Here is a 27,970-nt window from a genome sequence, read left to right as displayed (position 1 = left end):
TTAAGGACAGGGAGGGAGGAAGAATATCCCTTATATTACTTAAATCACCCCCTAAAATTATGGATATTCATCTTTTTAAATTACTAAGAGGAACCAGAAATGTACTCCCTCTCCCACTCTTCAAAGAATGGGAAACAAGATGCTCTTCATAGAAATTTAATTTTCTGGCTAATTTAAAGACTAAAATTGACATTGGGATTAAGTACACCATACTCAATTTAACCACAGCTATCCCAAACCCTAATACCTCCACCTCTGTCCTGAGTCAGTCAACTGCTACTGTGATTTCACACAATAGGTGTAGAAGCTAATATTTTAACTAATTTACTATGGTGGTGGCTTGAAGTACATTTCCTAATTGAATTCTTACAATCCTAAGGTTGAGCCCATTATATTTTTCAGATAAAGAAACTAAGTCAAAATCAAGTTAAATAACTTGCAGAGTCTTCTGTTAGCAATCATGTGAGACTGAATAAGTCCTTTCCACGTATAGCAGAGCAACTCTGTAAACAGACTTATATGAACACAAGTCCCTATCTTCTCCATCTTTTTAGCTGTGTGGTAAAGACCTCAAATTTTTTCATCAACAAAATGAAAATCACGATATCTACTTTATGGGATATTGTGAAGTGGACCAGCCCTTCTTGAATTCCTATCTACTGGATAAACACCTTCTTAAAATTTTTTTTAAATATTTTTTTAATTGTTGATAGACCTTTATTTATTTATATGCGGTGCTAAGAATTGAACCCAGTGCCTCATACATGCTAGGCAAGTGTGCTACCAGCCAAGATTTCTATTTTCAATAAATTGTTTTAACATGGAAGTTTTCTTTCTACATTCTTAAAAGTATCAGAAGGAATGTAGGAAGGATATCCCTTTCCATGATTCCAATCCTATATTTTCTTAAACAAATAAAGAATATAAAAGTTCTGTGTAGGAAGTGTCGAGAAAAACTGATACTTTTGTGTTATGCTAACTGCTCAGCAGAGGTTTCAGCCAGATACGCTGAAATAGCAGCAGCCTAAAAGTATCATACCATGCCAGCATAAGCCATGTTTTTAAAGGGTTAGCCAACCCTTCTCAGTGATCCAACCAAACTCAGAGGAAAGGAGAGAGAGAACTGTGGCATGTAAATCCATATAGTTTAGCATGAGATCTGGGTTCTCAAAATACTGTGGAATCCTGATGATGCAGAGAACTGTCAGGATGCTAAACCAAAGTACATCAGTTCTTCAATTCAACCAATTTCCAAAACTGACTGTCTCAAAGCAACAGGAGCTTCCTCCCTACATAGGAAGGTAGAAAAGTTGCTTCCTAACAGTATGTAATTTTAAACATGTTCATATTAATACAAATATAGTATATAGGAAAACATCTCAAAAAATACCTTTCCTCACCTATAATTTTCACATCAATAATGTTGTTTACAAATATGCCATATTTTTATTATAAATAAGAATACAAAGGCAAAACCACATTGGAATTCAGGTCTTCTAACAGTTGGTCCAGAGACTGATTAATTTTTTACCACCTGACACTAAAATTTAAAATTAGCCATTACTTTGTTACCCTAACTATCTGTAATGTATTCTAATTTCTTCCCTGAAAAAAGATAACCTATTATTCAATATCCTTAACACACTTAGAGTCATAATAATATAAAAGTACAGAAACACAAAATACTAAGCATATATTTCTCTTTAATTAACTATGTTTCCTAATACAGTAGTATGTGTAAAGAAAGTTATTTTCTTCCAAGTAAAAATACCTCATACTTTTTTTAGTATCTTTAAATAATATATAGGCACACACTAAAAATGTTTTTATTTTATGTACAAATAATGGGCAGATTATACCCATAAATTCTACATTCCATAACAATTAAGAACCTGTTTTTAAAAAGAAAACTCCGCAAAAAATTTTAAGACACTAGGATTTCTTTACTTCTACATCAGGGGGAGGAGGGAGGGAGCTTGCTCTAACAGGAATCACAAATTAGAACTGAGTATTCTCTAAAGCAGAAATAATATAGTGCCATTTCAAGTAAAGATTAGTCAGCTCTCCTCACAAACACTCACAACTACCTGCCAAGAACAGGTAAACCAGGTCAAAACAGCTTAGCATAACTAGGCTTCATGGTATTTGGCCATTATGCTCCTTTAGGCTAATAAATCAAAACGGAAAATACTAAAATAAAAATAAATGATTTTGAGATTGCCATAAAAATTGTTAGTTCCTTGTTGTATCCTCCCTTCTATAACATAATAAAGGGAACATTTTACTGCAAAGAAAATTTGATTTTACCTATCACTGGCCATGAATTTTTGTAATTACTTATTACATAAATGCTGCCTAGTGCCATTATCCAAAAGGCATGACCATTCTGTCCACAATCCACTTGTGCATTTATGAACAGAATTTTCATGATTTACATAAGCATGTCTATCAATGAAGACATTACAATGAGGTGCAATCTAACATCCATAATCTGATGCTTTGCAGATAGCAATGTAGAACAGTATTTATAATCACCTTTCACTTCAGTGACCTTATATAAAAATTAATTATTTAGAATTAAATTCTAAGTCTCCAAAGGAGATTTTCAAATGTACACATAGAAATGATTATAGAGTAAGATTTTTAAGAAACATCCTCCATGTCCACATCCTGTTGTAACTGCTGTACCATTTTTTCTTCCAGCTGTTTTCCTTTGCCTTTAAATAAATAATAAAAAACATAATTAATTCAATGTGATCCTTCATACTTTATAAAGGATCCTATGTGCTTTACAATATTAACCAATTCTAAGAAATTTAAGAGTAATAAGCTGAACTTTTATAGATCTTTGATCTTACAAATGCATAAAGTAATAAGCATCTACAGACATTTTGCATTTCACCCTCAGTAAAACCCCTTTTTAAAAATAAAGTTACTGTGGCTCATTTCTGTTGTTCTGGGGGTACATTGAAAACAAATTTTATCTACTTTGTTTAAATAGAATTTAGTACAAATATAATCTAAGTAGGACTTTTACACAAATCTACATGCAGTTTCAGAATTTGTCCTTTATTAATAAGTTAGGCAAAATTTCTCTTTACATAACCTACATAAGTAAATTTTTAGAAAAAAAAAATATACTTGGTGCCAGCTGAGTATGCACCTCAATACTATGCACACAAATAACTGCCCAAAACAGTGACTACCAGTAAAATACAATAAATAACAAAGATAAGGTTTTAAAACAAAAAGGCAGCCCTCAGCTTTTAGTATCAGCATCATATGGAGATCTACTAACAGCCTGAGACTTTACATTTATAATAAGTTCCTCCAAGTCATTCCAATATGCACCAAAGTTTGAGAACCACTAATAATCAAAACAGGTGTGAGGCAAAAATCTTCTATGAAATTACTACTCAGATCACTTTAACATGGGAAAAATATTGTATGCAAGACAGGATATTACGAAGAGGAAAAAGAAACACCATATGCAACAGACTGGCCAAAACAGAAAAACTGAAAAAAAAATTTTTTTTTTTTTTTTTTTTTTTTAAATAGGGTCTCACTATGTTGTCCAGACTGGTCTCAAACTTATCAAGTGGACCCTCCTATCTCAGCCTCTGGCTTAATAAATTATATTTTTATAAATAAAATCATCATAAATGTACAATAAATAATATTTAAGTGTTTAAAAATACCCTAAGAAAGTACTCAATTACATAGACCACAAAAATATACACTTCATCTCTATACAAAAAACAGAGAACTCCCATGCAATATAGTACTGACCTGCAAGAGGGGCTCGGATAAGATGGATGTTTTGCTTGACTTCTTTAATGTCCTGAACTTTCTGTAGCTCTTTATTTTTCTTCAATCTAGGATAAAACATATCAAAGCCAAACTTCAGTTACTAAAAACTTCTTTAAGAAACAATAATTAATAGTATTGCTACTAAATTTCATTAAGTAAGCCATACTGATAAGAAATGCAAATTAGATGATTACCTTTCTGTTCTCACCCAGAAGGAGCATATGAATAGTCTATCAGGGTCTTTCAAATTATTCTAAGGTGGCAAGCAATGAACTTTGCCATCTACCTTGCATCTATTCCCAAATTTAAAGGTAAAGTCACTTATTAAACCCTTAGAGATGTACATCTTTTTTTTGGTACCGGGAAGTGAACTCAGGGGAACTTGGCCACTAAGCCACATCCCCAGCTCTATTTTGTATTTTATTTAAAGACAGGGTCTCATTGAATTGCTTATCGGCCCCCCACACACACCTATTGCAGAGGCTAGCTTTGAACTTGCAATCCTCCTGTCTCAGCCTCCCAAGCTGCTAGGATTACAGGCATATGCTACCGCAACTGGCTCAAGATGTACATTTTCTACCCCAACAAATCAAACTCAAAAATAAAAATATTATTGTCTAGTTTCTGCCTGCTTAAACAGGAATCCAACAGTACCCACTTATTCATTCACTATATTCCTCCTGGTGCCTGGTCTGACACAAAATGGGTGCTCAATATACATTTACTGAGTGAATGAAAGATATGATTAAAAAATTATCAAGTTTTGGACACCAATTTCTATTAAGTACATATGGCAACTCTACTATATAAAACAATCTATTAAAATCTCTAGATCTTTCTCCTCAAATAAATAACAAGCTCTGCGTATTGTAATTTTCTTTTAATCATTCAGTAATTAAAAGAGCACAAACACCAATGATGTTCAACAGAAGTGCTAACAAATTAGTTCTCAAATATTCAGGCCCCCTTTCTGATAGGTTTTAGCATTTTTTTTAAGCCACAAAACTTAAAAACTTCAATGCTTTGACAGACTTCCACAGTGATTAGATTAAAAGCAAATGTTCTTGCTCCAGAGAAAGAGCTAATATTGGGGTTAACGCAGAGAATTAGCTCTTAGAAGCTAATTAGAAGCTTAGAACTTCTTGTTAGCCATAAAACAGCAAACCAAAAAAAAACCAAATAACCCAATCAATAAATGGGCAAAAGAGCTAAACAGACATTTCTCAAAAGAAAAAATACAAATGGTCAAAAAATACATGAAAAAATGTTCACTATTACTGGCAATCAGAGGAATGGCAAAACAAAACTACAGAGATTTCATCTCACTCCAATCAGTACAGCAACTATCAAGAATACAAAAAAATAAATGCTGAGGTATGGTCATACAGTGTTGGTAAAACTGCAAATTAGTATGATCACTTTGGAAAGCAGTTCAGAGATTCCTCAAAGACCTGGAAGAATCACCATGTGACCCAGCTATCCCATTTCTTGGTATTTCCCCGAAGAACTAAAATCAGCATACTATACTAATATAGTCACATCAATGACAATTCACAACAGTCAAGTTAGGGAACCACCCCAGAAGCCCACAAACAGATAATGGATAAAAAAAATACAGTATATACACACAATGGAGTTTTATTCAGCCATAATGAAGAATTAAAATTATGGCATTTACTGGTAAATAAATGAAACTGAATAACATCATGCTGAGTAAAATAAGCCAGACTCAGAAAGTTAAAGATCGAATGTTTCTCTTACAGAAGCTAGAGCAAAGTAAGTGGGAAAAGGGGGAGGGGTTTACCCAAGAAAATTGAAAGGAGATCAGTGGAGTAGAGGAAGGGGATTGAGGCGGAAAGAAGAGGGATGAGAAAAAGGAAAAAATGTGGAAAGCAACTGACAAAATTATGTTGTGTGTTTGTATGAATATACCACAATGAATTCCACCTCTATTTGTATCTATAAAGCATAAAATAAAGAAAAAACAGTGAATAAATAGAAGACCAGTAGAGTAGAAAAAAGGGGAAATAGGGACAGGGAGGGAGAAAGAAAGGAAAAGATGAAGCACTGGGGACTAAAATGGAACAAATTAAATTCCAGGCATAAATGATTATGTCAAAATGAACCCTACTACTATATGTAACTAAAATGCACTAAGTGGAGGGAATGTTCCATAATATAACAATTTATACTCTTCAAAAGTATCAATGTAATATTAAAACAAACAAAAGATAAAAAACTATCCAGATTAAAGGAGATGAAAGAGATATGACAACTAAATGCAATGCATGATCCAGGATTTTTCTGTTACTATGAAGGACACTATGAGAACAACTAGTGAAATTAAAACAGGGTCTACAGATGATATAATAATAGTTTTGCATTAATGTTTACTCCCTGATTTTAATAATTACACTGTGTTTATGGAAGAGAATATTCTTATTAAAGAATACTCAGGAAAAAAGGGCATTACATCTTCAACTTACCATATAGTATCAAAGATTAAGTAAATATGAGAAAATGCTATCAGAATATATGACAGTTCTTTATACTATTCGTCAAAGTTTTTTGCAGATCTAAAGTCATGTCAAAATAAAAAGTCTCAAAAGATAATAATGCTTCTAGATATCTACTAGTGATCATTTTTTCTGGAGTTACTCTACACAAATATTCATACCTGTTCATTATAAATTTAGCTTGGCGTTTCTGTTTGATCTCTTCAACTCTCTTCATTGCATCAACTACAAAAAAATTCATAAAATCAGAAAACACGTGTACATTCAAGCAATATGATTATAATCAACAAGTGCTTTAATGAACATTTATTATTGATTTAACAGATTAATTTAAGTGAAAAAAATCCACTGCAAAAACAATCCTTACTGAAAAAGCTAAAAAAGGAATATACTTTTAGTTGACATCACTGTCAACCTTCTCTAATTTTTTTGCAAAGCCTTTGCTTTTAAACTTTTCTTATATTTAAACCAGTCCAGTGCTTTTCAAATTTTATCACACAGAGAGCTTGGATTATTGATAACTTTTCCCATTCTTAGTTTGTAATCTCCATAGACAAAAGACAGCACATTTCTAGTCATGAAAATTTTTTCTTCAAGTGCCTGGGATATGGTGTGGTCATGACAAATACTGGTAAAATGAACCAATCAATATTGCTAAATTCTCAACCACCATAATCCAACTGTTTTGAAAAATGTTTACGGGAGTCATGGCTATCAAGAAAATGAGTTCAATTATAATCCAGAATGTATATCAGTACTATCCAATAAAACAAAATACATATGTAACTTTAAATTGTCCAGTAGCTGTATTTAAAAAAAAAAAAAAAGTAAAAAGACACAGGTGGAAATAAAAGGATAAATCTTGTTTAGCTCAACATATCCAAAAAAACTGTCATTTTCAACATGTACAGCAACATAAAAAATTGTTAATCAAATATTTAATCTCTGTTTTCATACTAAGTCTTCACAATCTAACATGAATTTTACATGTATAACACATCTCAATTCCGACTAGTCATATATATATGAAAAATGGGGAGTAACTAGGAATGAACAAATTCCTTAAAAGAGTATAATATATTTTTCTGGAACACTACTGACAATTTTTACTCTATAAGAAACAATTTTTAGACTTTAATACTGTCTACCCAGCAGCTCTTTTTCAAAAGTCTATTTTTAGAATCCCAGTGCAAAAGGATAACAGAATCTGTACAGAAAAAAAAAAAAAAAAAATCAATGAAACACTGCTTCTTACAGAATTTACAGAGGTATTAATAAGTGGGGCTAGGAATGAGACTCTGTTATAATACCTGAACCAATTACTATCTAATGAGTACTCAATAAAGAGGGCTATGTGTGACCTTGATATGCATGAACAGTGGAATCTACAAGCTCTCTCAAGAGATTAAGTCCAACACATAGGACTTTTTTCATTAAAAGTCTGCCTACTTCTTGAGGGTGGAGAGTGGGGAAGACTAGGTATTATTTTAAATTTCAGTAAAATCTATAGTTTCATTTTTACCTAAGTCAAATACTTACAAGTTATCTTAGAAAATTTGTAATGATCACCTTAAATGCTGTACTTTTTTTCTTTTTCCAGTTTGAAGATGAAAGCCAGGCCTTAAGTATGCTAGGAAAGCAATCTATCACTAAGCTACATCCCCAGTCTGGTGGGGTTTTTTTAAGTATTAAACTTTATAATGTCTTCAAAATACAGTTTATAGTCCTAAACTAAATGATCTAAAGTGGTAAAGTGCTTTGGAGTTTTATGTATATTTTAACTGTGCCACACTCAACTGAAGATTATTTTTCCTTCTCTATTTTTTTCAGAGTTTTGTATATTTTTGACACCTCTGTGTGGGCCCTTCAAATTTAATTTTATATTATTTTTATAATGGAACCTCAGCCAACTCTGTAAAGGAATTCAAATAGCTCATAATTAAATATATAAATACAACCATGAAAAAGAGAATGAAAACATTTAAAAGCAAAGCAATAAAAATTATAGACCTAATATTTAAAGAACAAACTGACATTTAAAGTTATAGTAACACCCTAAACCAGTCTCTCCTGAATATTCTTTGTATTCCCCTGTGACTTACTAGTTTTATTCCATAGTTCTCGCTGGTATTTGACAGGTTCATTTCTACGTTTTTCAAATTCAAATGAGTTATCCTGAAAAAAGAAACACAGTGCTGGTAAAAGAAGTAAAAAGGAAGCATTTCTTAAAACATTCTTCTTTTTACGAAAGTTCTGAGGGAACACTTATTAAGATTTACCTTCCCCCACCAGTGTGATCCCAGAGAATATGGGTTTTCAATCTTTTTCTCCTTTTTATATCTCCATTTATAAGATGTTCACCTCTCTCTCTATATATATATACAGATGAGCCTCAAAGAGAGAGGAGTGGAGAATATTACCCCCATCTAAAGAGGGGCACTGAACAATGATGGTATAAATGTATACATAAACTTTGGTAATATATTGAATCATATGAAGCTGCCATTATTCATAGATCAAAAGAGTCAAATAGCCAGGCACGGTGGTGCATGTCTGTAATCCCAGTGGCTCAGGAGGCTGAAGCAGGATGATCATAAGTTCAAAGCCAGCCTTAGCAAAAGCAAGGCACTAAGCAACGCAGCGAGTATCACTTGCATTTGAGGTGCTTTGCTGCTTCTTATTCATACTGAACATTATTTTTGTGACAATAATTATGACTGCACTTGCATCCTATCTAATACTATTTCATGTTCACTGAAAAACACTGTTTCTGGGAAACCAGAAAAGGGATTCATGCCAAATGTTTGTAGATACCACCCTTAAATAGTGCAGAGGGGAAAAGGTTTGGGGTTCTGAAGGAAAAAGAGGCCATGGAAGAAGGGAAAGTTTAAAATTCTTTTTCCCTCAAAGCTAGCCCAAACTATAGCCTTCACTGTCTCCCTTTACAGGGAACAAGCATTAAGAGATCCTTTTATCAACTCAATAACATCAATATGATCAGTGTGATACATCCAATGAAATCTCATTCTAGACTTCCCCCTATTCCTCTTACTACCAAAACTACTAACAATTAGAAACTGACAAATAAGTGTTATTACAAACCTCATCTTGAACTGCCATTCAAGAATCCTTTAATCTCCTAGTTTCCTCTCAAATCCTTTAATAGCATAAACCAATTGTGTTCCTATACCTCAATGATGAATCAACTGAAGAGAAATTAGGAAAACCATCCCATTCACAATAGCTTCAATAAAAAATAAAATACTTGGGAATCAATCTAATAAAGATGCAAAAGACCTTGACAATGAAAACTGCAGAACACTGAAGAAAGAAATTGAAGAAGACCTTTGTAAGATAAAATGATCTCCCACGTTCTTGGATAGGCAGAATTAATACTGTCAAAATGTCCATACTACCAAAAGCGCTATACAATTTAATGCAATTCCTACTAAAATTCCAATGACATTCTTCACAGAAAAAGTAATCATGAAATTCATCTGGAAAAAAAATAAGCCCAGAATAGCCAAAGCAATCCTCATCAAGAAAAGTGAACCAGGAGGCATCACGATACCAGACCTTAAATTATAATGCAGAGCTATCATAACAAAAAACAGCATAGTATTGGCACCAAAATGGACATGAAAACTAAACCCACATAAATACAGTTATCTCATACTAGACAAAGGCGCCATAAAAGAACCTTAGGGAAAAGATAGCTTCTTTAACATATGGTGCTGGGAAAATTGGAAATTCAAATATAGCAAAATGAAATTAAGGCCCTATCTCTCACCATGCACAAAATTCAACTCAGAGTGGATCAAGGACCTAGGCATTAGAGGCCATGTGCCTACTAGAAGAAAACGTACGCCCAACTCTCCATTGTGTCGGTTTAGGAACAAGGTTCCTCAGCAAGACTCCTAAAGTGCAACAAGTAAAATCAAGAAACAATAAATGAGATGGTATCAAACTAAAAAGCTTCTTTACAGCAAAGGAAACAATTAACATGGAGAGCCTACAGAACAGGAGAAAATCTTTGCCACCTATACAGCCTCAATTTCCAGGATACATACAGAACTCAAAAAAATTTAACGCCAAAAAACAAATAACCCAATCAATAAATGGGCAAGGAACTGAACAGACACTTTACAGAAGGAGAAATATGAATGGCCAACAAATATATGAAAAAATGTTCAACATCTCTAGCAATTAGAGAAATGCAAATTAAAACTACACTAAGACTCCACCTCACTGTAGTCAGAATGGCAATTATGAAGAATACAAGTCACATAAATGTTGGTGAGGATGTTGGAAAAAAGGTACACTCATACACTGCTTGTAGGACTACAAACTAGTACGACACTGTGAAAAACAGTATAGAGATTCCTCAGAAAACTTGGAATGGAACCATCATTTGACCCAGTTATCCCACTCATCAGTATATACTCAAAGGACTTAACATCAGCATACTACAGTGACACAGCCACATCAATGTTTACAGCAATTCAGTTCACAATAACTAAGCTATGGAACCAACATAGGTGCCCTTCAACAGATAGATAGATTAAGAAAATGTGGAACATACACATGATGGAATATTACTCAATCATAAAGAAGAATGAAATTAAGACATTTGATGGTAAATGAATGGAAATGGAGACAATCACACTAAGTGAAATAAGTCAATCCCCCCACAAAAAACAAAGGCCAATGTTCTGATATGCAGATGCTAAAACACAATAAGAGGGAGGGGGAGGGAAGAACATAAGTTTATTATATTGGACTAAAGGAAATGAAGGGAAGGGAGAAAGATGGGAATAGGAAAGACAGTAGAATCAATCAAGACATAAATTTCCTATGCTGATGTATGAACACATGACCAGTGTAACTCCACATCATGTTCAACCACAAGAATGGGATCCTAATTAGAATAAGTTATACTCCATGTATGTATAATATGTCAAAATACACTCTACTGTCATGTATATCTAAAAAGAACAAATAAAATAACCCCCCAAAAAAATCATTGAACAACAATTTCCAATTGTACCTCAATCCACTTACATAGTTTTCCTTTGTTTTCGAGAGCTAAAAAATAGTCTTGTGAGGATAAGAAACAACTTCTATAAAACTGGTGATTTTTTCTTTTTCAAAAGTCTACAGAATGATGATTTTTAGGATCATGGGAGAATAAGATTATAACCAAATATAATGAAATACTCACAATTATGTTATAAGAACCCCTGTTATGGTTAATTAGATACATAAACCCTCCCCCAAACTAAATTTTGGAAAATGTAAAAATCATATTAACAGCTAACTATACTCACCACTGTAAGCTCTTTGCCAGCTGCTTTCCGGAATGCTTTAGTCCACCTGACCTTGCGAGGATTACGCTTCTTTTTAAAGTTCTTATGACATTTGGATTTACAGAATCTGAATACCTACAAGAAAAGTAAGTTAAAAAATATTAAAAAAGGTCAACGTTAAAAATTGTCCTATCATAAGATGTTACCCCTGTAAAACAAAAAAAATTATAAAGTCTGAGAAATGACAACGGTTTCCACTCATAATTCTTTCTACCACTCATTCTTTCTACTTAAACCATTTAGAAATGTGAGAGACATATGAGAATAAATGAAAACAGAACTCGTTTGTAACTGTTAAACATTACTCCAACTAAAGGATAAGGGGTCTGAAAATATAAATAAAAGCTACTAATCACTGTTATCAAATAATAAAAAATAATACCTTACAATGATCTTGAATAAAGGAAACAGTTTTAAGAAAAGCTATTTTAAGTCCCTTCTCAATTCAGGATAATTCTCAAAATTAAGGTTCTATTTACTCCAATGGGGGCAAAAGTTTCAAACAATCATTCTGAAATCTCCTTTGATTGAAATCTTTTCATCTGGATAAAACCACCAAATTTCAAACCAACAACAGATTGTCTAATTCTAAAGAATGTATTGACAGATCTAATAATAAGAGTTTATTACTTTGATTTTCCACCTTCATTCCCAAAGATCTGATCCTTTAATTAATAGTTAAGTTATAACTTAATGATGCTTCAATGTGTCCCTGTTTTTATAAGTCTAAACTGCATTATTTTGTTACTTTGCAATATTATAGAATACAATTCAATTTGTGTATGTTAGTACAGGAAATATTAAAAGTAATTCTTTGAGCTTATGGATCCTGATTAACTTGAAGTCTCTTACATAGAAGATGTGACACAATTAAATATGTTAAAAGAACAGTATAAGTAATTTAAGTAAGCCTGTGTGTATACCACAAATCTTAATATTGCTCACTTTATATACATTGTTCTATAGGGAACTTCAAGCAGGTACACACAGTAAGAAACTTTCCCTTCAATACCAATTTAAACCAATCTATACACAAACCTAGAGAGCCCTCTTAAAAAATCCGAATGACAACATTTGGTTAATTTCAAATCAACTAAAAAACATGAGAACTACTACAAGCTCCTACAGTAACCCACCAGGAAACTGTTATCAGTAAAATGTATTTTAGTACTTTCAGCTCAAATAATATCACCTTTTAAATAAAAGTTTCCAACATTTAATACCTAATAGATAAGCCCTAAGCGAATCCTCATTTCTCAAATCTAGATAATGATGGGTTTGAACTTGTTCTGGGTCTTCTCAACTCCAAACAGAGCCTATAAGAAATCTACTTGACTCCACACCTAATAGGTATTATCTGAATAACAGAATGAAGTATTTGAAGAGATTGGAGTCACTGGAGATAGGATAGGATTCAATTAGCAAATAAGGAGCACCTGCAAGCCTGAGGTTCTACTAGCTGGTAGAGATATCAGAATAATTAAAACATAGTGCCCTATCTTAAGAAGTTTAATCTAACAATGTGAGTCTTACTTTGCAAACAAAAAGATTTGAGATCAGACCAAGAAATAAACAATGAGATTTTAAAACTATATAAATAATGTATAAAGTAATAAAAAAATACATTAGGAAGTGGTTAAATCTATGCTGGGTAGGCCATGGATGGACTATGTATAAGCCAAAGCTTCACAGGCTCACATTTCCTTTTCATCTAGCCCCTTACCATTTTCAGTCTTCAACATACCAATAAATGATTCATAAACTACCCTGGCCTAACACTGTTCCAATCTTTCTTTTTCCACTAATCCAACCAACATTTATTAAGCCCTCATTAACAGTGTATGTAAGTATGGGAAAATATAGAGCAATAGCACTAACTTTGCCCTGTGAAGCCTCCTAAGAAGAGTGAGAGGAGAAGTAACTATCAAAGACTTGGTGAGGTCTGGCGTTATAGCTCAGCGGTAGATCGCTTGCCTAGCACACATGAGGCACTGGGTTCAATCCTCAGCACCACATATAAATAAAATAACCGTATTGTGTCCACCTACAAATTAAAAAATTCTTTTTTAAAAAAGAGTCTCATGAACAAAGGCCATAAAAGCTGAAAGAATACAAGGAGGCTTGTATTCTTTCAGCTTTTAACTATAGGAGGCTATACAGATAACACATACCAAGTTCAAATTGGAAGGACAGAAAGAAGGTTAAGACATCATTATTCTTTTTTTTTTTTTTTTTAGAGAGAGAGAGAGAGAGAGAGAGAGAGAGAGAGAGAATTTTAACATTTATTTATTTTTTCTTAGTTCTTGGCGGACACAACATCTTTGTTGGTATGTGGTGCTGCTGAGGATCGAACCCGGGCCGCACGCATGCTAGGCGAGCGCGCTACCGCTTGAGCCACATCCCCAGCCCAAGACATCATTATTCTTGCAGAGGCAAAATGGATAGGACTTGGAAAAAATAAACACAAAAGATGAAAAATTCAATGACTCTCTGTTTCTAACAAAACTACCTTAAGAAGAGAGGGTGGTATTAATTCAAAAAGCAAAAAGATTTGAGGCAGTAAGAATTTCTTTTTCAGTAGATCCACTGAGATACATGCAGAACTTCCCCACCCAATGGAAAATTCAGATATAGAGCTGAGAAGATACAGATTCAGGAATCATCAACATAAAAACGATGAGAAATTTCTTCTTTGTCAGTGCTTCAGGGCCTCTACCTCCAATCATTCCCATAATCAACTCTGTTCTGGGTCTACTGGTCTTCCTCCAGACCAAACTAACTCCTGGCCATTCAACACTGTCTTTGATAGCAACATAGACTTCCTCATCACCCTGAACTTCAACTGTGTCTATCAAATCAAAACCCAGCTCAACTTCTCATGAAGTTGTTACAATTCCAATATCCAGCTGAGAAGCACTAATGGATAAAAATCATGATATCCTGATGACCAGATCATCTACAAACCACATAGCCCACTGGGAATGAGACCCCAATCTTGCAATCTTTTTGTTTTTATAAATTTCTGTGTTCCTACCAGGAAGTATTCAAAATCTTCTACATGCTTTAAGTTCCCACAGAGGTTTGGGTCCATATCCTCCAGCAGGATCCCTTGCTCTTAATTTAATAAGGTTAACACCTCTGGTCTATAACAGAAGTATAAAGTCATATAGTAGGATCTACAATTTTATGTCAAAATCGCCTTTCACATCCTCTTCCCTTCTCCGACAAAGTTTCCAACTCCATAGAGGTTATGAAAACCAGGAATCTGTTTAACAGGTGTCTAGTAATTCAGACACAAATGTAAGACAAGTTCAATTCTAGGAACTGGAGGAATAAGGTTCATTCTGATACAAGAGGGAAAATTCATTTATCATTCACAAAGTCATTCACAACTAGGCATGTCTATGTTTATGTTCACAGGCTTATTTCCGTATCTGTAGTCCCAAGCCTCTATCATTTACAATCCAACCACTTCCTCAGAAATATAATAGCTCTGTTCCTTATCTTTGCTCAAACTTTTAACTTTCCTTCAATCTAGAATGTCCTCTCCTTTCTCCACATGGGTAACTGCCCAGTCCTTTTTTAAAATTTTTGAGGCAGGGCCTTGCGAAGTTGCTGAGGCTGCCCTCTACACTACCTGTGCCTCTCAGGTCGCTGGGATTACAGTCATATGCTACCAAGCCCGACTCCTCTCGTTTCTTATGCAGTATTCAAAATCCGGTATTGTCACTTCCAATTCCACCCCTCTCTATACATGACCCTCCACAACTCACCTCCAGTAACTCTACCTAACTTTCCTATTTAGCATATACAACATTTCCATCAGTCTCTACGCAATATGGACAGTCCCATCTCTTGTTTGTCCCTAGGGACACGGTCCTTCGCATTTGTTTGATGAGACATGAGTTCAACAGTTTACTGGCTTCAGGAATTGGCCCTGACCCAATAACGATCAAACAGCCCCAACAGACGCCCCGGGATCCCCGTTGATGCTGGTTAGGATCGCTCCTCAATCCCAGGGCAGCTAACCCGCCCAAGATGGCCTTGGTGGAAAGCTCCGCTCGCGACAACAGCAAGGAGCAATTCTCCAAGCTGGACTGAGGACAGAGAAGCCGAGTAGGCGGCCGGCTCTCTCGCCAGAGCAGCGCGGAGAACCCAGACCACACCCCGCAGGCTCCGCAAAACCCGGAGCCGAGGGGACGCGTTCTGGGCCCGCGGGAGTGCGGCTGGGCAGACGCTTGCCTGGGCCGCCTCACCTTGCAATCATTGCGGACGAACATCATGCCGTGGCCGGGGTAGATGGGCCCTGAACAGAAATAACACTTCTCGATACGCATGTTGAGGCCGCGTGGGTCCCCACTGACCCAACGGCGAGCTGAGGAGGAAGTGACGCGCAGCGTCACAGGAAGTGATTCTCGTCCACGCCTCCGACCCGGAAAAGGCTCGTGTCTGAGCGCCCCTGGGATGCTATCCGAACACGACTGCGCCTCCTTGCGGCCACGCAAGCAAAAGCGTGTCGTTTGGCGCAGGCGCAGAACTGCACCCTCGATCAGACTGGGAAAGCCAGACGTGGTTCTGTGCCGTTCTTCAATCGCTGTCACAACGCCTAATTTTTCTTGGCGTTTAGGCGTGTCTTATGTCTTTTCTTTATTGTGTTTTGCCCAAAGTTCTCTCCACACATTGGGCTGTCTCTAAGAACTCGTATTTCACTGTCCGCCCTGATTTCTGCCCCAGACTTGGCAGGTGTAACAAACGTGTATGTTTGCGTCTCTGTACTCCTTCTTCATAACACTGATGAACGTGCGGTTCAGCCTTTTCAACATCTCGCCGATGCCTGTTACCCCTCATCGGCATGAGTCACACTTAAGAGTAAACCAAGAGATGGAAAATTATTTTGCTTTTCTTGAATCTCCTTCTCCTATCCTCATGGACAATTAAAGGAGAGCCTCCCCAGTGTTCCTGACCTCTTTACACCGTTTCTTTCCAATTCCGTTTTATTTTGCTACTTCAACAAGAACTGCCCTACCCTTCCTACCCCTCAGGAGCAGCCTCCTTTTATCTCTGGTGTCGTTGGCCATATCTTTCATATGTTCTTAGAACCATACCCTATGGCTTCCTCTGAAACTCTTCCCTTCAGACTATGATCATACTCAGTGATTCACATTAGTTTGAATGGGCAAGTAACCAGCCACACAAGTTTTAATTTTCTTTCAGAGCTAGTATAATTAAACCCAAAAGGAAGGGGAGAAAAATGTATTCCACATCTAACTAATGGTTATGAAATCTTGGCAATATTGTTTCTTTTCGTTTATCCTGTTTTGGCACACATGATTCCTGAGTCTGAGGGCGTGTGTCTTTTATCATTAATGGAAAACTCAGCTATCTTCTATAGTCTTCATTCTGGAATTTTTTTTTTATTAGGACTTAACTCAGTCCAACATCTTTAATATTGTCGTCTTCTTCACCCAGATTTTTCATTTCTTTAGTGTTTGTAATTATTTAAAAACATTTGTACTTTGTGGTCTCCTTTTGAATACATTATTTGAAGTTCTTAAATGCCAATTCCTCTTGGCCTTATTTGTGATTGGAGTAAGGGTTAGGAAGGAATGGATTGTAATTTGAAATTGTAGCTCAACCATAGTTGGGTGTTTTCTTCAGGATTTTAACAAAGTCTATGTGGAAATGTTTCTTCTGAACAAATTTTGATTGCTTTTACTAAGTATTCATTCCACAGAGAGTCGAGTTTTTCAATGTTAATTTTTAATTTATTTTTCCTAAAAAAATTAGATCATATAAACTTGAATCTCAAACCTTGTAAAGAGCAGACTTGTGGTTATAAGCTATCACAGGAAACTAAGGACATAGACCAAATCCTGGCTGTGTATTTGGGAAAGAGAATTCTCAGTTCCAGCACCCTACTTCTAACAGATTCAAACAGTACATAGCTGTTAAGACCAAGCATCTCAACTACTGATACTGGCGAAAACAAACCCAAAGCAAACCACGTTCAGCATCAAGTTGTTTTAAGTTGCCTCTGTTGTCTTTTTTGAGGAGAAAAAGATAGTCTTGGGGCATCACTTACCTTCTTGAGAAATTATACATTTAAGATAGATTCTTTAAATTTTATCCAGCATTATCTAAGTAATTTATAATGGAAACATGTTCTAGCTATATAGTCACCCACTGTCAAAAAAGACCTGGAAAATACAACTATCGAATTTATAAAAATGCAAAACGAAATATTCCTTATTGAACATTTCTTAGATTGTTAGCCATCTTGATATGTCACAGGATAAGAATGTTCTTCTCAAATTTCCTAATTTCTTATAATGAATCAATACAAACCTATTAGATATGAGCCTTTCTAAACATTTTTATGCCGTTTTTGTTTTCAAATTTTACTCCAGTATCTTTTAACATCAATAGTGACTCCTGTTTTAAAAACTCTTTCACTTGATCCTCCTACCTCTTAAGTTCTTTGCTCAATTGACAAACATTTGAGTACCAGTTATATACCAGGCCCATTTCTAGGTGATGGCAACACAATTTTGACAAACTACCCGTCTCTGTCCTTGTGGAGCTTATATCTTAGTGAATGGGGAGAAACATAAATATATTGAGTAGCTGTGAGTGAAATTAAGAAAAGCAAGCAGGATAATGAGTCAGAGAATGACAGTTTGGTTGGGGCTATGAAAGGGAGTGACTGCTATTTTACATAAAGTTGTCTGTAAAGTCCTTCTGGGCCAGGTGACATATGAACAGTCTAAAAGGGTGGAAAAGGAAGCCACACAGATAACATAGAATACTAGCATTCGAGACAGCAGGAACAAAAATTGCAAGCGCTCTGAGGCAGGAACATACTCACTGATCCAAGGAAGCTGATGTACCAGAAAACTGTGAGTGATAAGAACAGTGATAGGAAATAAGGTCATATTGGCCGCCTCTCTACACATTTCCTCCTCATCCAGTTAGTAAATATACCCTTCCCATTGTCTCTTCCATTGTCTCTCAGTTCCGATCTTAATTCAAGCCTTAACCATCCTTGTTTTGTTTATCTGAGTTGCCTAGTACAACACTTTTTACAATATAGGTGCTCAATAAATATGAGATTATAATATTTTGAATTATTTTTTCCAGAATGTTATTTTACTGGACCATAATGAGCATCTAATGGAATCTTTCCCTTCGCATGACAACCTTTTTGTGATTGGAAATATTGTGATGAGAAATGAAGTTATGGTCACACACAAACTTGACAGATTAGATCACTCTTTTATTATCGCTTAGTTAGCATAAGGTTCACTGAAGATATGCTTTACTTTTACACGGGATTGTAAATAGAAAATACATTGACACACAAAAATATGGTACTTTGATATCAAATTTAAACAAATTATTTTCAAAGAGAATACTGGTTATTTAATTAATAAAGGTGGTTCTTGAGTGTGCACTGTTATGCATACATTTGACTGTGTGCTGTGTTTAAGGCCAATAGAATTTGTAGCTACTTATACATCTGATTCTTGAAAACTGAAACCTTGTCTTACTTTTAATTATACAAATAGACCACATAAAATGTGCCCTGATATATAACTGCTTAATTAAGGCACACTCCACTGAAGTCTTATGACAGCTTTAGAAGGCACTGCTGTATGATTATGGCCCTGCCCTTGAAACATCTGGATATCTTCCTTATTAGAATACTGTTCAAATGCGGAGGCTTGAATGACTTATTTGGTATTTAAAAGAAGCCTTCATTTCAAGCATAGAAATATGTAAAATCTTAGTATCATGGTTAGGTTTGTTACAGGAGTGGTAAAAAGACAGGAGCCAAAAACAAAAAAACATGGTAAGTGCTCAATAAAAGGCCAGATGAAACTTATTGGAAAGTAATTTTTTCTTCCTACTTGTATTTTTCTAGTTACAGTTCTGCCAAATATTTGCTGCCACAAAATACATTTGTTTTTATTTAAATTATAATAAGTGATATTTCTTCTAAACAACAACTAAGCTCTCTAGAAATTTTAATCTACAATATTTAAACCACTTTAATAAATAAGAATTTTCCTCAAAATGAAATACCTTTGAACTTTATAAGCTATTTCCATGAAGTATATTTTAAAACCACCTTTAATTTGGTATGAAGACACTTTGGCAATACAGCAGAATACATGATCTTGGCAAGACCGAGCAAGTACAGTAAACACCCATGATCCCAGTGAAAAATACAAGCTATAGAACACTTCAGTTTCTCTTAGATTGAACTAGAATACAAATCCATCTATCTTCTGCCAAATAGCAAACAGACATTCTACACAATTAAAAACAAATTTCTTCAATTGCACCAATGAAAAAATAAAACAAGTTGCAAATATCAACCATTCAGAGCCTAATGGTGAAGACAGAAGATTAGCAGTCTATAAGCTAATTGAAACTGCAGTCAGAGGATGCCAGACCAACATTATAAATATGAAGAAAAACAAGCTAAATATTTACTTATCACATATACAGAATAAACACCAGCCGTGTTCAGATGTGCCCAGGATACAGGCCAACTATAAATGAACTGAAGCTGTGAGATCTAGTTCCTGATCCTTCTATTGGTCCTTAGAGCAATGGGAATGTAGCTTTACTTGCTCATACTAATTAAGCCACCTCTGCCTCGAACCCCAACCCTTTTCCAACCAACAAAAAATCATGATGAGTCTACAGTCACGATGAGTTTATCATCAATCCAGTTTATCCAGGATCTATAGATTCTGCCATGATTTGCCCTCTATTCATGTTAAAGGGAATGCTTACCTCGAATTAATGCTCAAAGACACTAATCTGATGTGTATTTATATTCTTATTTAACATTCAAGTGGTTAAAATGGCGATTTTAGAAGGTCACCTATGGTAGGAGTTTGTAAATTTGGATTCAAAACTGTGATTATTTCATAACCATACCTAAGATCTTAATGTGAGACTCTAGGTCTATTTGCATTAAGGCAGGTGGTATTTTCCTTGTAATACACTCTTCTGTGGTTACCAATTCTTGAATTCTTGAATGATTTACTCTCATGGGCTAAGGCTGTAAAAGGCACTTTTGGCTCTGTGAAATATTTTTCCTAACTCTTAGGCTGAATCTTAAATGTTTACAAAGCTGCAACAAATTAAAGACTGGATGCTTAGTTAGTAGGTCTAAGGGAGATGGGGAGAAGCAGTTTGTACACAAGCCTATTAATCTCACTGTGCCTTGTGTCAGCCATAGGGAAGGTCACATACACAGGCCATCTGAAATATGGTGCCGCACACTTGAGTTTTCAACAACCACATGTCCCCTTCTTTTCTTCATTTAATGGATCTGTAGTGGTGTGGCCATTGGATCGCACCACTCCTTCAGGAATCCAGGACTTGTCCACGCACCGTTCCATTCGCTTCATTATCAGGTCCAGGAGCATCTCAATCGCCTGACTTATGTTTGTCCCATTGGCAGCACTAGTTTCAAAGTAGGGTATGCTGGAAGACAGAGACAACCCAGATAACAGAAGGGGAGAGTCAGTGACCTTTGGCCTTGGTAATAAAAATTAGAGAAAAAAAGTTGAGTACAAATATACAAGATGACAAACATTTAACCACCCCAGTGTAAAGTGAAAAATAAAATAAAATAATCCACACTGTATTCCTAATAGAAATGTAAAACTAGAGGTTTTAGGGGCTGGGGCTGAGTCTCAGCGGTAATGCACTTTCCTGGCATATATGAAGCATGGGTTTGATTCTCAGCACCACATATAAATAAATAATAATAATAAGGGTCTATCAACAACTAAATTTTTTTAAAAAAAACTAGAGGTTTTAGACACTTCCAAAGATTATTTATTTTTAAGAAAATATATTTATGGAATATACATTTTACAAACATTATAGAATGGGAACCTTTTTTTAATTTTTTTAAAAATATTTATTTTTTAGTTTTCAGCGGACACAACATCATCTTTGTTTGTATGTGGTGCTGAGGATCGAATCCAGGCCACATGCATGCCAGGCAAGCGCGCTAACGCCTGACCCACATCCCCAGCCCCAAATGGGAACTTTTTTGACTTTTAAAAATTTAAAAATTAATTCTTGATATAAGAAATGAAATTCCTCTGTGTGAATGTAGAACTGGAAAACCTTTAGAATAAAATGTAAGAGAATATCTTTATTACATAAGGAAATATTTATAGCTCAAACACAGAGGAAAAGCTTGATAATCTTGTTTGTGTTGTGTGTTTGCTTTGTTGAGACCAGGTCTTGCTATGTTGCTGAAGTTGGCCTCAAACTCCTGGGTTCTAGGAATCTTTTTCTACCTCAGCCTCCAGTAGCGGGGACTATAGACATGCACCTAGCTCAATAATCTTGATAATAATAATAAAATTAAACTTTGGTGCCATGGCATATATCATAAACAAAGTTAGAAGGTGAGGTACTGACCAAAATAAATGGTTGTGTTAATATAACTAACAAGTGAGCTAGTATCCAAAAAATATAAATAATTCAATTTAATTAAAATGATAAATAGGTGATGCAAAAATAGACAAAGAACCTGAAAAGGAAATTCTCAGAAAGAAATAACATTAGTGAAATAATGTTCAACCTCACCAAAAACAAGGGAAATGCAAATTAAAGTAATGGCATATTAATTAATTCACATCCATCACATTGGCAAAAATAGAGTCTCCCACTACCAAGTGCTCCCAAGGCCACAGGAATGGAGAATTAAAACTACTTTGGAAACAATGTGTGTATGTACTATGAACCAGCAACACCACTTCTAGATACACATTCTAAGGTTAAGTGTAGACTTAGTGGTGCACAGTAAATGAGTTACCATGGAGATATCATGGAACTCTCACACCTTGGGGCAACTGAGAATGGCCTCGGGCAGCCAGAGTCCCTGAGCCAGTATTCTACTGCCTTGATCAAGCCTTGTTATTCATCTCAGGGAACTGTACAAATTGTATAATTTCCTGTGTGTGCTATGTTGTGAAAAAATATTGAGCAGTACTGTCCCAGAAGAGCACTATCCAAAAGAACTTTCCACAAAGACAGAAATTATCCACACCTATGCTGTCCAATAGTAATCTGTAACTATTGAGCACTTAAAATGTGACTAATGCAAGCAATGACCAATTTTTAAATTTCCACTAATTTTAATTCACATAATCACATGTGTCTATTGGCTACAATATTGGACAGAACAGAACTGAAGAAACTCACTTATGTTCACATGGCATCAGTGAACAAAATATTTACTGAAGTACCATCTGTAATAGTGGAAATTTTAACATTAATGCCCATCAGTAAGTGCATGGATAAATAAACTGTGCTATCATCATACAGTGGAATATTGTGTAATGCCTACAGTGTATCAACATGGCAAAAATTCCCCAAATTAAATGTCAAGCAAAAAAAAAAAAAAGTTGCTTGATACGAAATCATTTGTGTAAAGAGCACAAAATAATTACACATTGTTCTGAAAACACACCTATGTATTAAATGTGTAACATCTAGGATTGGAAAGAAAGAATGCTTTCAGATGAAAGTTAAACTTCTAGATCAAATGTGTATAAGTCACAGTGGGAACTTGTTATGTTGTATGAGGCCAAAGTGGAGAGGTTGCAGAGTTGAGTCATTCAGCTGCTGAAGAATACAACCAAAGGACCTAGATTCTGCCATCCTTCTGGCTTCCTCAGTCTGACTCCCTTCATGACCACAGAGGCAACATTCCAGCTGTGAAATCTCATCCCACCAAAGTTCCAAGGAAGAAAAGATTCTCTTCCTCTGTGTGTATCTCTCAGGAGAGAGGGAAGAGTTCCTTTCATATCTCGTTGCTCAAAACCAAACATTGGCAAAGAATGGTAGTGACTGTGGCAGCTGGGGGCAGAGTAGTGATCACATGGCAGCTGCTAGAAAGAACTGGATTCTCATTTCAGGTCATCCTCAGAAAAGCTAAGTCTGCCATAAGTAAGGATCAGGAAATCTGATCCTTATTGCAGAACCATCCCTGACTACAGAACCTGGGGTTGTATCTCCCACTTCATCCTTCCAGATCATCCCAGAAGATCTGTAAGAGTCCATGTGGAAAATCATTAGGAGTTCTTGGAAGGGAAAGAAGGAAGATTGTCATTTGGAATAAAAACAGAGTTGAATGTGTTCTAGAAAGAGGGATTTTCAAACTCGTGGACAACAACCTGCAGAAGACAACTTCAAAAAACCAACTCAAAGCAATATGCAGAGACGTATGGTAAAAGGTGCCTCCTCAAGAAAAAAGACAGCTCGTTCACAAAGAATCTTGAGCCAACTCTCCAAGGAAGATGGGGGTAGGGGCACTCTGCATAAAACCCCCCTTCAGAATCCTTGAGGAAGACAAGAAAGAAGGACAGAAGACTCCTAGAAATGGAGATGGTGGCAGTTCCAGCAAAGCTCTCCAGCATCCTCCCCCCAGAAAAAAAGGGGAGGCAGGGAAATCCCACTGTGGAAAGTGAACAGACATTTTAGAATGGAAGTTAAAGTGAAGATTCCTGAAGAATTACAACCTTGGCTTGTTGAGGAGTGGGTCTTAGTAACCAGCAGCAGTTTCAACTCTCTGCTAAGACGTAGGTGCTATTCTAAAATTTGTAAGAAATCACAGGAAAATGTCAACCATAAAGAGTAAGCAGTATATAAAGCTGTGGCAGGAATAAGAATATTTCAATGTGATATTGGGCACTTAGTTGCTCTACAAATGAGAGAGGCCCCAGTATGCCAAAATCCTTTTGGCCTACCCTAATGCGCCAGTGTCCCGGGTTTATGGAGCTCCACACCTACTGAAATTATTTGTAAGAATTTGATCAAGTTGGCCTATGCTGTCTTTGATGAGAAGAACCTTACATTACTATTGGGCTATCTGTATGATTTCCTAAAATATCTGGCAAAGAATTCTGCATCTCTGTTAACCGCCAGTAATTACAAAATAGCTTCTGCTCAGTAATACCACAAAGCCCTGTGAGAGGTTCTACTGATCACTCACTGTTACATCTGGTATCTGTAAACACCAAGAACAATTCTGTTCCTGGTTTTTGTGTTTTTTTTTTTTCCTATAGCTAATGTTCTTTAAAACTGTTAAGATAGGGATAGGGATGCTCATCCATGGTAGAGCACTTGCCTAGACTCTGGGCTCAATCCCCAGTATGAGAAAAAAAAAATGAAGTAAGATTGTTAATGTATAGCAGGGCTTATGTTTCAGTTTGTTTTCTGTTCTGTTTTAAACAGAAAATAAAAGGAGTGAAAACTCCCTCCTCATTTCAAAGTTGCTACCAGTTTATGCAGTAATTAGACAAAGAAGAAACATTTAATAGAACATTTTATTGCCTAGTTGACAACACCACGTGAACGCTGGTGGTTCTATCCCTTGACACTACACAATTTTCTAATGTGTGTTAAACGCTATGTGTCAAAATGCCTTGATTCCTAGTGCTAAAGCTTCAACTTAATGTACATACCCCAAAACCCAAATGTTTCTGCTCTTTTTTTTTTCCAATGGAGCTTAAAGTAAAATAGCCCGTCCTCTGAAATCCATGCATGTCATTGTGTAGGCATTCTTTCTTTCCTCAAATTGTTGAAGGATGGTGGTTTGATTCTTGGTTTTTGTATTTGTGTCTAATGTACATTCTAATATGATAGAGGCAATATGTTATTGTATAGTCACAGTTTTCTGGAAAAGTTGATATTTTAGGAATTGTACTTCAGATCTTAAGTAAAATTTGTTTCTAAATTTCAAAACAAAACCAAAAAAAAGGAATGAAAAAATCATAACTGACTTACATCAAGTAGTCAGGCTGGGCTTGGGGCTCACACCAGCATCTCCTGAATAGTAAGTCCTCTCAAAGCAAAACAGACAAAGAAAGAAAATGGGAATTCTGTGAAGAAGGGAAGGGGTAGGGCACGGATGTTGTCTTCCAACAATGTTGTGTAGGAAGGAGACAGGATGATTTTGTCAGAGGAGGTAGAAAGGAGAATGGATTCAGGGAGGAGAACAGAATCTGTGTGTTCTGCAAGACAGGGTTGCTCCACTGATTCCACCATGCCCGTATCCTACTCCCCTTTCATTTTTATCTAGAAGAAAAAGTTCTTAAACTAGACCTGTGGCAAGAAAGGCCCAGAGACTCTAGGAGGTCTAAACAATGTCATTTAGTTAATAAATGACACAATAAAAAATGGGGTTCTTCCTATCTCCCCACAAAGGTCTTCAATGTTCTCTCAGGGTTTATTAGATACTGATTTCCAAAACTACTAACTAAAAGGGGAAAATAATATAGTTGACTTCAACTTTTACAACACGCTAATAAATATTTTCTGAACTAGAACTATTATCATGTTTTGGTGACCCCCCTCCTTTTTGCTTTGGGGATTCCTCTTATTTTCTTTACAGCATTCTAGTTTGCCTGGATTGAAACAAGTTGGTATATATTATTTATTTTAAAATGAAGGGGGAAATTGGGTAGCTCAGTAATAATTATTAAAAACATGCATGTGTTTTATGTGCATGAACTCATTACATATGGCCACGGTTTTATTCAGGTACACAACATTCCTGTTTCACAAATGATTAAACTGAGGCTCAGAAAAATGCAGTAATTAGCCCAATTTCACAATGCTAGAAAGAAACAGGATTTGGATCCAGAGTTGTCTAATACCAGTGTAACCGGCCTAACCATAGGTTTTACTGGTTCCAAAATTTATTTTTTGTGTGAAGATTTCCAAAATAGATAAATCTCTTTCACTTGCTGGAGAAAAAAAAAAAAAAAAAAAAGCCGAAATTGGAGAGAAATCAAAGGGCCCTGGCAATGTTTGTCAAAGGTGTTGCTATCTGTCAGTTCCAGGCTGTACTCCTGGACCATACACTTAAGACATTTTGAATTCTGTAGCATCTGCATTCCTCAAGACCATCTAATCTCATATATCCATTTGTGCTATGATTCAAGCACTTGTGATATATATATGTAACTTTTTAAATAACTTACAAGACATTTTTTCAAAACAGTAAGACTACTTTTCATATCATCTTGAGAAATCAATCTTCCTGAGGATCAATTAATCAACTAAAAGATTCTTTCTTCTTACTTCTTAATAAATACATAAAAATTGATGATAAAATTTTACAACCTCAAACTGTTGATTTCCTTTACACCATTTGGCAAAGCATCTAGCCAAAATGTTCTCAACTATAAAAAATACAAAAGAAAGATGTAGCACCTCAGGGAAAGGGGGGTCTGCAGCTAGATTCAGTAAAACATTCCTTAAATTTAACAGAACTCTAAAATCCTCCATGATCACTCTTCTTGGACTATCTGTTTTCCTGTATTCTCATAGCATGTTAACTCTACCTCAGTGACTCACATTACCAGTTCCCTCATTCTTTTACTGTTTCTTGCAAGTAACAGCTTCTACAGGAGATCTTCTAAAGTTTTAGGGTTTTTTTAATTATTTGTAACTTTTTAATTTTTTTTCAGAACTGTTCCAAAACAGTAATGAAAGACATATTCCGGCAGGAATATTACTAAGACACATGTTAAGGGGATATGTATGGGAACAGAAGGTGATTTCTCCATTCTGATTCCTCATGCCATTATCTTGTCAATACACTTTCTCCAGAAGCCAAAAGGCCTGGCAACAGAACTATGCACTTCTCTCCTGTGTGAGCATACCTGTGAAACGCTGGCTGACCAACCATCGCCTCATCTGGGCACTTATCTAACCCTCTGCAAGGTCTGCAAGACACGGTGCTCCACGGAATCCAGCATGTCCACATACTACTGCCCTTTCATTTGCTGACTCCAAAATATCTCAATCAGAGTTGAGTTTGTTGAGCAAAAAGACAGTCTTGGGAGGTTTCAAACTTCCTGTCTGATTATGTCTTTGGTTACCATCGATCTTTTTTCTTCTATCTTCTATCTTCCTTGTTACAAAATTAAGATAGTGCATCTCTGTCCCTCCCCACTCATCACATGTAATATTTGATTAATGTGATTTGTGATTGAATTCAATAAATATTTCTTTACTGAGTGCCTATGATGTCATTGAGCTAAATCTAGGTGACGGTTTGTGATGTTAATATTGCTACAGAGTAGAATTTTTTTTCTTTAAAGAGAGAGTGATAGAGGAGAGAGAGAGAGAGAATTTTTGTTTTAAATATTTACTTTTTAGTTCTCGGCGGACACAACATCTTTGTTGGTATGTGGTGGTGAGGATCGAACCCGGGCCGCACGCATGCCA

General features: G+C 35.7%; 2 protein-coding genes and 1 pseudogene across 8 annotated transcripts in view; 1 reads left to right on the top strand and 2 right to left on the bottom strand.

Annotated features, from left to right (window-relative positions):
- Window positions 1-1,810: 1,810 nt before the first annotated feature.
- On the bottom strand, window positions 1,811-16,105 carry Rsl24d1 (ribosomal L24 domain containing 1). The gene is made up of 6 exons (XM_005316590.4): window positions 15,949-16,105; window positions 11,654-11,767; window positions 8,429-8,501; window positions 6,488-6,551; window positions 3,790-3,875; window positions 1,811-2,717 (listed from the first exon to the last, which is right to left on the bottom strand). The coding sequence occupies exons 1-6, from the start codon at window positions 16,027-16,029 to the stop codon at window positions 2,644-2,646; spliced, it is 492 nt and encodes a 163-aa protein (XP_005316647.1). The 5' UTR covers window positions 16,030-16,105; the 3' UTR covers window positions 1,811-2,643.
- A 2,839-nt stretch (window positions 16,106-18,944) lies between these two features.
- The window catches only part of Rab27a (RAB27A, member RAS oncogene family), a 76,730-nt gene continuing 67,704 nt past the window's right edge, over window positions 18,945-27,970 (bottom strand). For all 7 annotated transcript variants that reach the window (XM_040274945.2, XM_005316591.5, XM_021726848.3 and 4 more), the window contains exon 6: window positions 18,945-21,193. In XM_040274945.2, coding sequence (XP_040130879.1) covers window positions 20,998-21,193 — 196 coding nt within the window. In that variant the 3' untranslated portion in view covers window positions 18,945-20,997. The remainder of the gene's footprint in view (window positions 21,194-27,970) is intronic.
- On the top strand, window positions 23,865-24,704 carry LOC101962228 (mortality factor 4-like protein 2; annotated as a pseudogene).

The sequence above is a fragment of the Ictidomys tridecemlineatus genome, chromosome 5, assembly GCF_052094955.1.
Source record: "Ictidomys tridecemlineatus isolate mIctTri1 chromosome 5, mIctTri1.hap1, whole genome shotgun sequence".
Lineage (NCBI taxonomy): Eukaryota > Metazoa > Chordata > Mammalia > Rodentia > Sciuridae > Ictidomys > Ictidomys tridecemlineatus.
Note: the sequence above shows the minus strand (reverse complement) of the source record. Positions and strands in the feature narration are given on the sequence as shown.

Bases quoted from the DNA above. Each gene is read 5' to 3' on its own strand.
- Rsl24d1 (XM_005316590.4), bottom strand. From the start codon at position 16,029: ATGCGTATCGAGAAGTGTTATTTCTGTTCAGGGCCCATCTACCCCGGC. The intron at 6,552-8,428 runs GTAAGTCACAGG...ATTTTTTTGTAG, and splicing joins AGAACTATGGAATAAAACTA to TTGATGCAATGAAGAGAGTT. The intron at 3,876-6,487 runs GTATGAATATTT...GTTTTATCCTAG, and splicing joins GCTAAATTTATAATGAACAG to ATTGAAGAAAAATAAAGAGC.